The sequence below is a fragment of the Platalea leucorodia genome, assembly GCF_965183815.1.
Source record: "Platalea leucorodia genome assembly, chromosome: 4".
Classification (NCBI taxonomy): domain Eukaryota; kingdom Metazoa; phylum Chordata; class Aves; order Pelecaniformes; family Threskiornithidae; genus Platalea; species Platalea leucorodia.
This window is the reverse complement of record NC_138826.1, coordinates 72,199,183-72,213,542: the sequence shown is the minus strand read 5'-3', so window position 1 is coordinate 72,213,542 and position 14,360 is coordinate 72,199,183. Positions and strand designations below refer to the sequence as shown.

The 14,360-nt window shown below is 51.7% G+C and overlaps 1 protein-coding gene across 6 annotated transcripts in view; it reads right to left on the bottom strand.

Annotated features, from left to right (window-relative positions):
* Nucleotides 1-272: 272 nt before the first annotated feature.
* ZC3H7B (zinc finger CCCH-type containing 7B) overlaps nt 273-14,360 on the bottom strand; it is a 49,429-nt gene continuing 35,341 nt past the window's right edge. For 5 of the 6 annotated variants that reach the window (XM_082311280.1, XM_082311283.1, XM_082311281.1 and 2 more), the window contains exons 18-23: nt 9,703-9,836; nt 8,333-8,438; nt 6,813-6,921; nt 4,922-5,055; nt 3,954-4,117; nt 273-3,162 (exon numbers count right to left, since the gene is read on the bottom strand). In XM_082311280.1, coding sequence (XP_082167406.1) covers nt 2,970-3,162; nt 3,954-4,117; nt 4,922-5,055; nt 6,813-6,921; nt 8,333-8,438; nt 9,703-9,836 — 840 coding nt within the window. In that variant the 3' untranslated portion in view covers nt 273-2,969. The remainder of the gene's footprint in view (nt 3,163-3,953; nt 4,118-4,921; nt 5,056-6,812; nt 6,922-8,332; nt 8,439-9,702; nt 9,837-14,360) is intronic. The other variant, XM_082311279.1, reaches the window with a different exon arrangement.

Below are 14,360 nucleotides of genomic sequence, written 5' to 3'. Positions count from 1 at the left end.
TAAAACCCTCCCCTCTTTGTTATTTCCCTTTCCCTAACCCAAATAAAAGTCTTCATATTTAAACTGGAGATGCTGCGTTTCCTGGCCCGAGTCCTTTTCCTTCACCCTCATTTAAAAGATTCCTTCGATACCACACACATATAATATTATATAGAGCGATATATTTAATACCTGTGTATATATGCTTCATGGGAGGGGTCACATATATACACACTAAAACAAGTCTGGTGACAAAGTACTGCAACACCACAGACCAGGTTATCATATCAGGGAAAACAAAGAGATACTCGACGCAACCCCCGTGACCGCGGGCCTCCCTCACCTCACGCACGCTCGCCCTCTCCCCGCCTCGGCCCCGCTCCGTCCCTCCGAAGCCTCGCTCAGCAGCTCAGCTCTCATCGCGGAGATGGGGAGAGGGGACAGCGACCCGCTCTGTAACCTGAACAAGTTATCGTATGAGAAATAACAGCGCAGCGAACGCTAGAGTCACACTAGAGATGCGGATTTGTTTTGAAAATAAAAAACACATTCCAAGGTTCCCCGGTCCAAATTCGCTTCCTTGGCGTCTCTGCCCAAGAAGAGCAGAACAAGATAACCCAGGAGTTGATGCCTACCTCCTCCCCCGTCTCTCTCTGTTTATAAAGTTGACCACTTGAGCACGAGGAGCACCAGGAGAAGGTACAATCCGGGCAGCTACAGCGAAGGGCAGAGGAGAAAATACAAGCACGTGACCACTCAAAAACTGCCATGTCTGATATTGCGTTGGTCACTCTCTTTCCCCACAGCACTATGGATCCTTCCTCATCTCCTCCTCCTCCCCACACTTGGGCAGAGGTAGAATCAACCACTTCCCTCCCCAGTTCTCCCTGGTCTCTCATAAGCCATCTGTGTATCATCAGATCTTACGGGCCTGGCCCCTTCCAGGCCAGATCTCAAGGTGCTGTACAGTCAAGAAGGGAAGCTCGTACCAAACCCGTGACCACGACCCACATTTTAAAGAAGAGGAAACAAGCTCAGAGGCACATTCAGCTTACTTAGAGCCCATATCATCACCAGAAAGACCCAAGACCAGCATGCAGCGCACTCTGCTCTTGGGCTGTAACTACCCCAGTGGAGCTGATGTGCCTACCCGGAGGCTGGTTTAGAAAGGTTCCAGCTGCCCCCCCAGCATCTCCTGCATTTCCGCATCTCCTGTATTTCCACATCCCATCTCTCTTGAAGGTGGGAACCCCAAGGATATGGGAGCAGGGAGGGAAAAGGGGGACCCAGCAGTGCCAAAGCACCAAGCAGTTCACAGCCAGATTGTATTTACCACGGATACAGCACTGCCAGACCCAAGGGCTCTGAGCTTGCTGTCCTGGGAGACGCTGTATGAAAAAGACATCCCCTGCGAAGGCTGTGAGGGAGACGTGTTTGTGTTTGAGTGGATGGTGCCATCCATGCATGCAAACCTGCAGAGCGCAGCTGGACTGCAGAAGAGAGAAGGAGAGGGAAGCTCAGCACAGGACACACGTTCACTGCTTACAGGATGAGACCGCCAGAAGAGACAAGGCTGGCATACAGAGCAGTACTGCCTCTCGCCGCTGCCACTATAAAAGCCAAAAATCCTGGCCCAGAGCTCAGCATCACCGGTTCCCCCACCGTGGCACACATCGGGCGGGACAGGAGCAGACGCATGGCTGGGTCCCACTCTGCTGCTCACCCTCCACCGCGGTCCCTGCCCTGGGTCGCATCCTGGCTGCACTGTGCATCCGCAAGCTCCCTGCCCCGGCTCCGAGGAGGAGGGGGGCTGGACCTCCGGTGCTGGTAAGCGCCCTTCCAGCTGGATTCCCATCAGCAAAGCATCACCCATGCTGCTCGATGGTGTTCTTTTACATGGGTCCCCACCCAGTTCTTCTGGCAGCGCAGGGAAAAACGCAGCTCTAAATAACCAGTAACACATGCCATTTAAAGGGCAAGAAGGGAACCCCATTACCTCCCTCCCTCTCTTCAGGACCCAAGGCAACACAGAAACACAGGTTCCTTTTGGTTACAGCCTTCCTCCTGACTGATACTGGTGCCTGGACTACAGTGACACAAGGCGTGTCAGAGTCTCCACTACACCTTCCAGATGGCTCCAGTCTTACTTGCACCAGTCACACCAGCCAAAAATCCAGACCAAAACTACCCACCCCGAATACCTGTCACACACTGAGAAAGACATCTAATGAGGAGTCACCAATTTGCTTTCTGGGTACAGTCAGCTGAAACAGTCTGAAGTCACCTACAATCCAGTTCTTGCTGCTGCAAGCAGTTTTATTACTTTGCTGCTCTTTATACCAGACAGCTGTCACCCTCCTCAGCGCCAGCTGATGCCTCAGGGCAATACAGACAGCAGGAGCTTAAACCTAGATGTTTTAGGTCAGATCTAGTGGTTTTCCTTCTTTTGCACCTCAATTCCTAATTCTTCTGGTACTGAACTCCCAGGAGAGCAGGCTGGCTGCAGCAGCGTAAGTGGGGCTTGCTCTGCAGCACTGAGAAAAGGAGCACATGAATTTCATGGTCACCTTTTCACCAGATGTCTGGCCCTTTCTCTCAGGTTTGTCCTCCAGACCTCTGCAGCCACACTCCGAATTGAAGGGCAGGAGAATGACGCAAGGAGAAATTCTCTGATTCGCAGCCCAGTACAGCCTGGATTCATTCCTTTGAATGAAGGACAGCGAAAACAAAAAGATGGAGAGGAAGGAGAATTTGGGGGAAGAAGAGAGAGAAGACGGATCACAAACTCAGTGAGCATGGCGTTCGCTGGCCAAGGAGAATCAAATTCACGATTTCATTCACCACTAATAAATCATCGTCTCATAATCTTAAAATGAAAGAAAAGAAAAAGTTCTCTTTGCGAGACACAGATCTCGCTCTCCCTGCTACTGCCACTCTCAGAAAACCCACCCCGTGTTTCTCCAGCCGACAGGCTCCCCCCACAACCCTTACTATACGCCATCCCGCAATAGGAAGTTGTATTTCCCGAAGTCGTCATCCCTGGGGCAGAGCAGCATGTCCTTGCGGGCTTTAGCCAGTTTCTGTTTCAGCACCTCCCTCCGGTCTAGCCACTCCGTCAGCTCGTCCTGGCCGTGGGCATAGCGACACTCCTCTCCTTCGGGGCAGGCCTTGCTCTTCTGGAACCTGCCGGCACAAGGAGCACGATCGAGAGGGCACCCCCAGGACAGGGTTTTGGGCTCCCTGTCCGGGATACTCAATCGGGGTCCACCGAAACATGCTGCAAACTCTCTTTTCTAAGGGCGAGGTGATTCTCCTAGAAACCCACGTGCAGCCAGGAAAGGCAACACGGAGGCTGGGCACAGAAACAGAGCAGCGAACAGAGCAATGTCTATGAGGGGATTTAGTCAACAAAATGAAATGAGGTGAGCTGGAACTGGACCAGCAGGGATGAGGAGAAACCACCAAACAAGAGAGGAAATGCCAGGTAGCAGCCATGAGAGACAGCCTTCTCTCTAACCAGAACAGCATTTTTAACCATCACAAGCCTTTTGAACACACCTCAAGGCGCTGATTCAGAGGGTGTGAGACATTCAAACCATTTAATAAAGCACGTGGGATATCCCCAAGCATCAGAGCAAGCAGACTGTTTAGCAGCCTGAGAGCTGAGACCATCCTGGCTATGGAGGGCACAGGTGCAGACATGAAGCTTGCTCTCATTTTCTAAAGACATACACTCAGAAATGTATTTTTACCCCTCAGTAGCGTAGCTGAGCATCTCTGGGATACAACAGCAGCCTCACCGTCACCCAAACCTGTCAGCTCGTCCCACTCCTCCTCCAAGAGGAAGTCCCTGGGGACTCCGTGAGAGGAGGTGGAGATGGTGGTGAAGGAGGAGGAGGAGGGATGATGGAGGCCCTGGGCCTGTCGCCCTGTCCCTGCAACAGCAGCACAGGAGGGAGATGAGGCAACGGTACCTTTCGCAGAGCCGGAACTCCCCCATAGGGAAGCGGTAGCTCCAGCAGCTGGAGTCACTGTCCGAGGTGAAGACCTTCTCCTTGTGCTTCTCCGACTGGATGTGCTGCTGCCATTGCTTCTTGCTGTTGCTGTTCTTCCCACAGAGCCAGCAGTGGTAGCCCATCTAACCGGTGCAGACAGGGCAAAGGGCCAGTCAGTGCGTTAACAGTCACACCCGTCGGCCTTTCCCGCGCTGGCACTGCCTCTCCCCCTCTCCTTCCAGAGCATCCTGGAAGCTCTGCTCAGTCTACGACCTCCCACACTTCCCTGCCATGTCATCTTCAAGGCATCGTGGTACCACTAAGGGGGAGCAGAGGAGATGCTTTGCTGAGGTCTACCTACAGGTCAAACGGGCTCAGAGAACAGCACAGCTCGGTTCACTGACACAGTCCCCCTGCCCCTACTGATGCAGATGGGGTCCGACTGCAAGGTCACCCCCAGATGCACAGACAGCACAGGACTCTTCAGGAGCACAAACCCTTACACCAGCCACCACCCCTGGACTAAGGAGACACATCTGCCTCTAGTTTTCCCAGGCCTCTGTGCTCTGGACCCAGCTTTTCTCCAACTTTCTCCCTCTTTTCCAACAGGCCAGCGATGGCTTTGCCAGCTTTCCCAGGAGCACGCAGGAACCCTGGGGAGAGGCTGAGCCCACGCAGAAGGGAACCTAAGGTAGACTCCTACTGACTCGAGGATTAACAGAAAAGCCATTGCAGAGCCTTGCTGACCCCAGGTCAATCCCTTCCTGCCTCATCTGTGCTGCCCTGGCTGTGCTGCTCCAAGCTGTCCATTTAACCTACATTAGCACGGCTCTTTCCCACAAGAGCAATGCAGTCCCTGCTAGCTCACACCTGGAGCACAGGAGAGGACAGGCTATCAGCACTGAGGAGGAGAAGGAGGGATGAAGGATAAGAGATCAGCTGATTACCATGATGTCAGCGTAGTCGGTGGGCATCTGGATCTGTTTCTCTCCTTCTCGCGAGGTGAGTGGTGTCCCCTCTCCAGGCTTCCCAGGATTGTGTTTCTTTAGCCACATGTCATAGGTCTGCTGCATATCTAGTACTGCACAAAGGCGACCCATGAAGTCACTCATACAACCTCCCACACCATGTACAAACTATGAGAAAAGGATGAATGCCGGGGCAGCCCTTCCCTCCCCTCTCCTGCGCAGCAGCAGCTGCTGTGAGACTGAAGGCCTGTGCTCGGGAGTCCTGATGTCACCTCCTCAGACGAAAACCCTGGGGAGAGGAACCAAATTCACGCCACACCACCTGGCGTGGGGGGGTGTCTTCTATGAGTCGAGGGGCAACCGTGACGGCAGCTACACAAAGTATTCAGGAAGGAGGGAAAGTGCCCCAACATCTCCACGGACTTCACCCCACAAGGTGATTCTCCATCAGGCCTGATTCTGCTTGACCTCAGCAGACATCTCACTCCAGGCAGGGAGCTAAGGCAGGGGCTGGATTCAGATCCATCCCTTCCCTCTAAGACTAAGCTTCATCCTCAGCACTCGCGAGGGAGGAGAGCCTTTAAGCAAGCTGGCCACAGGAAGCACTGGGGAGGGGAGGAAGACCTAATGATAGCTTGCCCCAAGTTCCAAACCTGCCCAGAGGACTGCAGTCGATGTCTCTTGGTGCTTTTGGTTTAAAACCCATTCAGCATACTAGTGGCAAGGGAAATTTTGGGTGGAAGCTTTGACTGCACATCTGCCTTTCCAAGATCAGCTCCTGAGAGAGGCTATGGAAGCATAAATGTTTGCAGACACCGATGCGATGCTGTAAGTGCGATGCGTTAGTGATTTACTCCTCGCTAAATGGATAATTGAGGAACTCAAGGCAATTGGGGATAATGAATGCAAATTCCCCCAAACTGAAACAACGCTGTTGTTTGAAGATTCACCTTCATGCTTGAGCAAACACACCCAGACTGGTCTGATGTGCTTTAAAGGCCTCAGCAACGAAATGACTTGAACTGTAACAAATAACAGCGTTTGGCCCAGCAGAGAGAAAGGCCCTCCATCCAACCATAAAGACCGAATAAACTCAGGGCAGGCCTGAAACCCTTCAAGCTTTCCAGCATCTCCCAACGGAGCTAGGTGAGCACCTGGACAACTGGGCCTTGCAAAGAGAATCTTTTTTCCCAGCTTGCTGTTGGTCTGAATGAACAAGGATTGCTGCCAGAAAGCTGGCTGTCCAGGACATGGGCAAGCCCCCAGCTATCCCCCAAAAGCTAAGTTGGGAGCCTGCATAATTAATTCCAGACAAGCTCCTCCACAAAGGCACCACCCAATAATGTTCTCATTCAGGATCTCAAATCCACCCCTTTGAATGCAATGCCATGAGCAGGGAGTGCCGCAGCCCAGGAGCAAGGGCTATGAGCAAAAATGGGCAAGAAAGCCAAGGCAGACACAAGAAAGACAGACAAGAAAGCTTCAGGAGCAGCTACAGGTCAGAACTGGTGCTTTGGCAGAGCTCCATACGGAGCCAGGCCTGGGACAGTACCGGCAACTGGAGGGACAGCACGGGGTAGATTCAAAGAGCTGCAGAAAGGGAGGGCAGCAATGGAGCAATGCAAGACATAGGACCAATGTGCACTAGTCCCAGAACAAGGGACTCAAGATATACATGCACGTTTAAGAAAAGAGCATCTCTAAATTACTGTAGACAGACCTGCCCCATAATCCCACCTAAGATCATGGTACCAGCTCTGTCCAGTTCCACCTCTGTTGTCAAGAGTATGTCTTAACACACCCTGCATCCACTGCCCAAATGTCCTCTTCCCTCTCCCCAAACTCCCTGACCCATGTTTCCCCCACTCACTTTTATTTTCCTTCATGAAGGTCCACATGTCTCTCTCCTCAGGGCTGTGGGCGAAGGAGCAGTTGCCCACGTACTGGCATTTCCTGCCATTTTGTGCATGGATACACAACTGTTAAAAGACAGAGCAAAATTTAGCACCTGCACAAACGCTCCTTGCTAGAGGGGAATGGGGGTTCAAAAAAACAGCTGGGACATTAAATTGCACACAGGAGAGGTCGCAAACAGGATACTTCATACATCATTAACTCATGCTTCTTTTCCTGATGACATGAAAGGTAAAGACTTCCCTATAAACACGCAGGCAGCTCAGTTCAGCACCTGGCCTCTCTCTTGTTACCATTTCCATAGGTGACTGGGTGCAGGTATGCTTAGCGTGGCCCTGGGGGAGACAGCAGGGAGCAACCTGCATTGACCCAACGTGTCTCCTGCTGGTCACGTTGCTGGTCCCCAAAGGTGACTCACTCTCCAGCCATCTCCAAGCACGTGACGAGTGGTCTTACGGGTTGCTTAGACCACACTAGCGCACACAACTTTACCTCACAGCTACCAACAGCATCATTGCCAGAGAAAACAAGAAGCTTTCCAAGCATCGTATTTACTGATCGTCCCTTCTCCCCCAGTCCTGCCACCAGAGGAGGACAGCAATGTGGAGACCAGCTGGCCGACACAAACTGGGGGGAAGAGACAAGGCTGTTTCTCTCTGGCGAGAGCTGGGTGGAAGCTTAGGCAAAGCACACACTCGTATGGCAACTTGCCTTTGCTGCACGATCTGCAACTCACCTGCTGGCCTCATCTCCTACTGCAGCAGCTGTAAATAACTCTTGCTCCCCTCCCCAGCTTCTAGCAACTGGCTTGCAAGTGGAGAGCGCTCAAGGCCTGACCCATGGCCTTGCACCTGCCCATGGACTAAGCGGCAGCAGATCCCATAGGGTAGGAGGGAGAGGAGCTTTCTCCTTTCAGGGAGAAAGGAAAGGAGAGGGAGAGAGAAATTATCAATCACCACATTTGGGGCTGCTGTTGGAGGTTGGATATCTGTAGTTTTCCTCACAGCACGTGTCTTTTTAGCTGAGTTCTTAGTTTTGCTTTCAAAATACATCATGAGCAAGTTTCACAATCTACGGCAGCACAGCCACAGCAAAGGCAGGGATAGGCTTCTCCCAAGCGCTCTGTCTCACCTCTCACCCACATTGAGAAACCCTGACCTAAGGGGATACTTAAATCTCATTTCCAAACCCTGTGCCTGTGCCAGCCACTTCTTGAGATGGTGACTGCATTAACAGCAACGTCAGAAACTCGCATACATGCATAGAGTGGTTTAAACAGGTGCTGCTCCCTCTTCTGCTCCACCCTTTTGCTGGATGCATTGGAGATCTTGCTGCCCTCAGTCTGTCCTTGCCTCCCACCTCAGCCAACACGTGCCTGCTTCCCTGCCAGGTCTACAGGGGACCAGCCCTCAAAGCGCTGCACCATGCTGGAAGGGAAGGAGAAGGGGCACCTGGCCGTGCTGGGATGGGGCTTACATCATATTGCTGTGGGAAGTTGCGGATGGAAGGCAGTGGTCGGACAGACACCCACTTCTTCTTTGCTTTGGACATCACCAGCAGGACACGACGTTCCTTCGTCCAACTGAAGAAGAGAGAATAAATCAAGAGAGGCAAAAGGAAGAGCAGAACAAGGTTTTGTCTTCCTCAGAGACCATTAAATATTGAGAGATGACCAGATCCTCCAGTCCAGCTTGTCCCTGCCACTGTCTGGCTGCTCCCAGACATGCACATCTGTGACACAGAAGTCACAAGAAAGGTGTTTTAGGAGGATTTCTCCCTGCACTTATCACGTATTTCCTGGGCTCTCTCTTCTCATAAAGCCACAAAAGTCTCCCCCAAGTCTCACATGGCATCACCATGTGATGATGCATTCCACCCTTTGACACAGCCAAATTCTTGTGCAATCAGATCCATGAAAAACATTTTGGAATATTTTCTGTTTGAAAGGTGCTGTAAAAATGCAAGTCATTACAAGCACTGTCTTATGAACAGGTGCCAGGAAGTATTAATTCTCCTGCAGCTCCAGCAAATGATCACCAGGAGATACCCTGGGCAAAACCCCCAGCTCTATTCAGCAGCTGCAGAAAGAGATGTTATCCTTCCCGTTCCAGGAAGGGCTCCTCACCTGCTCACTTCCTCCAGCAACAGCTGCTTCCGTCTCCTTTTCATCAAAGGTCTTACATTTGCAATAGGATGCTGGACTGTGCTTTTGTGGCTTGTGTTATAGGGAAGTGAAGTCCTATAAACCCTTCTGCCCTATCCTGCCAGGCTGCCTGGGTGAGAGGTGCCACAGTTTCCATGATCCAATGGTGCTTTCCCAGCTGATATTCCTCTTCTATCATACCAAACATCCTCACAGGCCCCAAGGAGCCCGGAGGTGCAAACAGACAAGACGTGTCAGAGAAAAGCAACCAAAGCAATGAAAGAGCCAAGGAAACTAATTTAAAAGGAAGCAGAATACCTGGAATCATTGCTAATAGTGGCCTGACAGACATGTGCAAGCAGCTAGGAGTATAAACAAGTGCAGAGAACTATCTTAGTGACCTTGCTAAGAAGAAATGATAGCAATTGGGAAAAAAGGGAATTGTTGGAGCTGGACTGCACACACCAGGAGTAACAGTCTGCACAATGCTGGCAGCAAATACAAACAGTAAAGAAGAGAGCTGGAAACTGGAAAACAGCTATCTGCAATGCTTGCTGTAGTGACAAACACCCTAAGCAGCAAGAGGCTGCTAGGAAACCTTACAGCCTCTTCCAAAGAGGCCAAATGGAGCCCTGGAGAAGTTAAGAGGAGAAATTCCTGCCCTTGAGGAGGGGTGGGGGAAAGAGAAGGTTGCATTGCTCACCAGTGGCGGGCTTTGGCACTACAATACTTGAGGTCTTTATCTGGCTCCACCAGCTGCCCGTTCCTCCAGCACTGGCCACACACAAATTTCATCTGGAGGTCAAAGGTGCTTGATGTGGGAGCCCGGGGAGAAGCCTGGGGAAGAGAACCACAACTTCAGGCAAACAGAGCCAAAATGCACCCCCCCCAAACTGCCATGGAGACGCTGGCGGCTCCCTGCACGCCCGCGTGCCAGCGACAAGCCAGATTAAATCAGAGACAGCCCAGCTCTCCTTTGCCAATGTTAGCTGGTGGCCCATCGAGATACCAGACAGGAGCAAAACCATTGCTTGCTTCAGCATGATTTCCTGGGCTTTGACGTCTGGCCAAAAGCACAGCCAGCCTGGCAGCTTCAAGCACTGACCAGGCCTGGCTGCGAAACCCCTGCAGCGTATCTCCGTGTACAGACAAGCTCTGCAAGACCTGTTCCAGCATTTAATCCCCGCTTCCCCGCAGGGAGGGCAATCCGCGTCCCCCTCACTACCCATGGAGAGAGCTCGGTCGCACAGCCGAGAGAGCACCCTTGGGAGGAGGCCAGGCCGTGCCACAGCGCAGGACCCACCGCTCCCTCTTTTGGACCAAGAGGCTCACGTCACGCCTAGCGTTTGACACACTGAAGTCAGAGCTGTGTCCCCTTGTTAATACCGTTCAAAGCCATTTCTGGGCAGGTTTCCATCCCTCACAGTTCCTTTGCACCAGGCCTCACAGGCAGTTAGTTAATCACGACCTCTGGACAAAGGTACAACTGTCAATGCACATATTTCATATCCTCTCAGCCACTTAACTTCATTGGCCTTCTACCTGCCTCCTTGAGAAGGCTCTTTTGGGATTATGACCGACAGATTGTGGAAGGGAGAATAAATGGAGCCAGTCCCATACCACCGCCGCCTCGCGTTTTCTGAGCAAATCTCTGGAAAGCTGTTTACATTTTGTACCACCACTGGAAGACATGAGGCTGGTGTCTCCAGTTCATTTCCAAACCAAAGAGCAAACCTGACTGGACACCAGTAGCCCTGGGCACAGGAGTATGTGAGGGTACAAGCAAGAACACCCTGGTCATTGAGCTGACCGTGAAGCACAAAGGTCATGTACAACTTAAAGGTCAAGTAAAACAGCTCTCTGACTGCTAACCACATAAGCAGCCCATCCCAGCTGCCATGCCTTGACTTCTAACCCTGAGCATCTAGTAAGGAGCAGACAGGCAAACCACGTCCCTGAGGAGCAGGCTTCTGCCAGCAATGGATTAACAGTAGTACGGACCCTACGCGCATCCCTTGGCAAAGGGAAAACAGCAAGCAGAGGTGGTGCAGAATCAAAGCATCTCCCAGGGAACACCACACAAGCTATCCACTACCACTCTGCATCCTCCAGAACCAGTCTTTCGGAGAAGCAGAACTGACATACGAAGGGTCCTCCATCACTGTGAAAAGCTGACCGGTGAGCTGACCTTTGCCTGTGCTGACTACAAGGGGCCATCGCTGCTCTGGATGTCCCAGTGAAAGGACCCTTCCAGAGAACCATCATCTCTCTTGAAAAGCAGCGGCGATTCTTGCCTGCTCGCCTGCAGGACAGCCTTTCTGGTGGCATCTGGGACGTGACTCGTTCATCTGTCAGCTTTCACCAGTGCTGGTGACCACCAAATACACATCAAAGCGGTCGGCTGCATGATGAGTAGGGTTGAGACCTGGGATATCACAGAAGGCAGTAAGGTGCCTCCCTCTCAGACGAGCGGCCTTTGAACAGCAGTTTTAATCTCCGCTTGTCTCCAAAGAAAATTACACTACAGCTCGCCACTGACCCACCAAATCTATAGGCCTAAGGTAACAAAATGGCACTGCTGGCATATTCCCTTTTATCAGCCCAACGCTATCTGCCATATAATCCTCCAGGTGACAGATCTCTCAGCACAGCCAGGAAGCTTGGCTCAAATCTACTGACCCAGCAAAATGAAAAATCAAGTGGCTCCAGAAGGCACAATAGATCAGAGATAAAGAAAATGTTATTCAGGTAATTCTGGTGATCTGGGCTGCTTTTTCCACAAATTCGTAACCAAAAGAAGCCCTGTGCATTTCTTCATCAGAGTCATGCAAACTGCTGGTCAGTCCAGTGGGCATGTATGCTCCAAGGGCATTAGGAGCCAAGGGAAAAATCAAAGCCGCTGTTGTTGCTGCTACATGACCGTATTTGTAAAGGCAAGACACATACCTGGCAGGCTGCTGATAACCAACAGTGTGGAAATTAGCATCACATGAGGCTCTAGAAAATGAAGCCAGGCAAAAGTGCCTCGGGCTGTGGCACCACCCCTTGCTATGAAGCCAGACAATATAGTGTTAGCTATGCACCATGGCAACCAAATAAATAAAAGTCTTTGGCACGACAGCTCTCCACTTCAGGCTTTGGAGAAAGCAACAGCCCCAGCTTGGCCACTCGTGTCTCACAGCTTCAGGAACCCCTCTCAGTGATACTGAAAAGCTCTCTGGAGGAGCCACATGCCTCGGGGGACTATATGAGGAGCCCAGGTTACCTGGCCACCTAACCAAGTGAGCTGTACTTAGGTGCAAGTACCCCTTATGAGAGACTTTCATTTCCTCTCCATGCTTAAATTGTTAATTCTGAGGCCAGTTTTTATGGGGGTCCTACAGCTGGCTAGTGAGGTAAAACAAGACAGCCCTCAAAAAACAGAAAAATGGAGGGCTAAAACCCCTCAATTCCCAGGGATACAATGGGAGTCGAGGACACCCAGCTATCTACAACAATCTCTCCTGCTGACTGCCTCTTCCATCTGCACCCACTGGGTTTACTCCTACAGCATCCTCCGTGGGGCCAAATTCGCGGGACCAAATGCAAGACGCCTGGCAGGTGTTTAGCAAGTGGCATGTCTTCATCTTTCACTTGTTGCTAAGTCTCCTGACTTGCATCATCACAGCTGCTGGGTCCCTGTATGCGGCCTGCCTCTTTTCTCCACAACTGGATAGCCCCAGCCACTAACTGAGTCCAGCTGGCAGCTGTGACAAAACTGCAGCAAAATCCTGGGAGTGACTTTGCTTCTGCTGACCAGAGGGCGCTGGGGTGAGCGTGGATCACACGAGATGGTGGGAAGGAGGGGTCTGCTTTTACAGCACTCCTGGGAAGTTGTCTCTGCCAGGCAGCCAACTCAAAAGCTGGAAGGATGCTGAGAAAATTCTGAGTCACGTTAGGCTGCTTGGATGGGAGAAAATAATGGCAAAAGTAAACATCTCTCAACAGATATGTTAGTCCTGCCCCCGGGGTCTTCGGAAGCAAGCCAGTGTCTCATCCCAGAGCACAGCCCTCTGGCTGAGTACGTGCGGATGCCAAAGCCACAGTTTGCTATTGCAAACACATGTGTCTGACCGACTCGACTCTGTCTCCCTGCACAGTGCCAATGTCAGGCTGCCAATCCCTACAGACAACTGATGGCGCCACTGGTAGACACTTTCTGACTGTACCAACAAGGCTGCTGCTTTGTCTCCGCACAAAACGATGCCCTGGAAGGGTGGAGGGTGCAGTCCAGCTCTGCAACAGGCATTTGTGAGCCACAACCAGACTTTGCCATCAGCCCTAACACTGCCCACAGGGCCCAGAAACTGTAGCTCTCTGCCCATCCCTTGACAGCTGACGTAGCAGGCGCTGGTGTTTCTTTTCCTGGTCCTCTGCCCCCTGCAAGACCCAACAGCCAGAAACGAAACCCTCGCTCAGCATCCAGATCCCACATGCTTCAGAGGACATGCTCTGACCATGCCTGCAGAACAACTTGTTCTTCCAACAGCAGCACCTCCAGAGAAAGGTGAATTTGAAGCTGCAAGGCTTACAGGAAAACAGCTGTCCATCTATCTTCTTTATCCCCAGATTATGCACAGAGAATGGCAAGATAGAGCTTTCTGGAAAATGCAGGCAGATTCACAGCAGGCAGGGCAGAACCAGTCACTAGACTTCACTCTCCATGGGGCAGAGATTGCTGATATAAATCCAACTACTGTCACCAACTGCTGCAAATTCACACTTAGTTTCCTCCACTGTGGAGATGCAGGCAGCTGCCTCTGTCCCCACACCAGGTAGGGAGAGATCATAGCCAGCTCTGTCTGTGGGGACCATTCAGATCATTCAAGCTTGCTTCTCATATAATACAGGCTGTAGAAACTTGTCCTCTCAGCTTCCTGAGAGGCTAGAACATATTCCTTAAGCAAGTCAGGCGGCTTTGGGAACTAGAGACCTTGGTTACTCTGGACTGCTGCTTCTCATTCCTCTCCCCCAACCATTTCAGACCACAACAGCAGAACGGGCCGCACAGCTATGTTGCTGAGCATCTCCTCAAAGATGACTCCATCTCATGCAGCATAACCAGTAAGTAGGAGGACACAGAGCCCACTGCAAGCATCAGTGCCGTCACCTGCATCTTTCCTGTTGGGCTAACCCATGGCCATCAGACCTGCTTTTCCCCACCATCAGTGCCCCACAGCCTTCATAACACTTCTGCTGGCCCGTAACCTAGTCAAAAAAAGCTGCTACGCACCACATGAGTGACTCAGATCCCTTTCCCACAAAACACCTCCTCCGCGGGGTGCTCACAGGCTGCACTCAGTGCTGGTCTCTTGCAGAGGG